This window comes from Sinocyclocheilus grahami, unplaced genomic scaffold (genome assembly GCF_001515645.1).
Source record: "Sinocyclocheilus grahami isolate Dianchi unplaced genomic scaffold, SAMN03320097.WGS_v1.1 scaffold5486.1, whole genome shotgun sequence".
Classification (NCBI taxonomy): domain Eukaryota; kingdom Metazoa; phylum Chordata; class Actinopteri; order Cypriniformes; family Cyprinidae; genus Sinocyclocheilus; species Sinocyclocheilus grahami.
Window position 1 is genome coordinate 5,792 of NW_015510165.1, and position 484 is coordinate 6,275.

Sequence of the window (484 nt, forward strand, 5' to 3'; positions counted from 1 at the left end):
GCCGGCACTCAGGACACCCCGTACACGGAGGTGCATCTCAGAGGAGTGAGTGTTTATAATGTCTCTCATAAAGGTGCTGAGTGACCTCTCTGTCCTGTAGGACACACTGGTGGAGCAGCTGGAGATGTGTGTGGATTCCCTCTGGAAGTCTGAGAGATACGAGCTCATCGCAGAGATCAACAAACCTGTTATAGCTGTCTTCGAGAAGAGACGGGATTTCAAGGTACTTTGATTATCAGTGGACTGATAGGAAAACACAAGGGACGTGTTTATGAACTGTATCTGTGTGTCCTGTAGCGGTTATCAGAGCTGTACTACGACATTCACCGCTCGTACCTGAAGGTGACAGAGGTGGTGCACTCGGAGAAACGCCTGTTTGGACGCTACTATCGTGTGGCTTTCTATGGACAGGTGAGACGCGCAAACACTCTTTTGGAAGTCATACTTTATGAAAAGTGCAAAAGTGCAGTTGTCACCTGATATT

The 484-nt window shown here is 48.1% G+C and overlaps 1 protein-coding gene across 1 annotated transcript in view; it reads left to right on the forward strand.

Moving 5' to 3' along the window:
• LOC107577231 (dedicator of cytokinesis protein 10-like) overlaps positions 1 to 484 on the forward strand; it is a gene marked incomplete at both ends in the record, with an annotated part of 11,988 nt that overhangs the window by 5,346 nt on the left and 6,158 nt on the right. The window contains 2 exons of the mRNA XM_016263332.1: positions 101 to 223; positions 298 to 411. Coding sequence (XP_016118818.1) covers positions 101 to 223; positions 298 to 411 — 237 coding nt within the window. The remainder of the gene's footprint in view (positions 1 to 100; positions 224 to 297; positions 412 to 484) is intronic.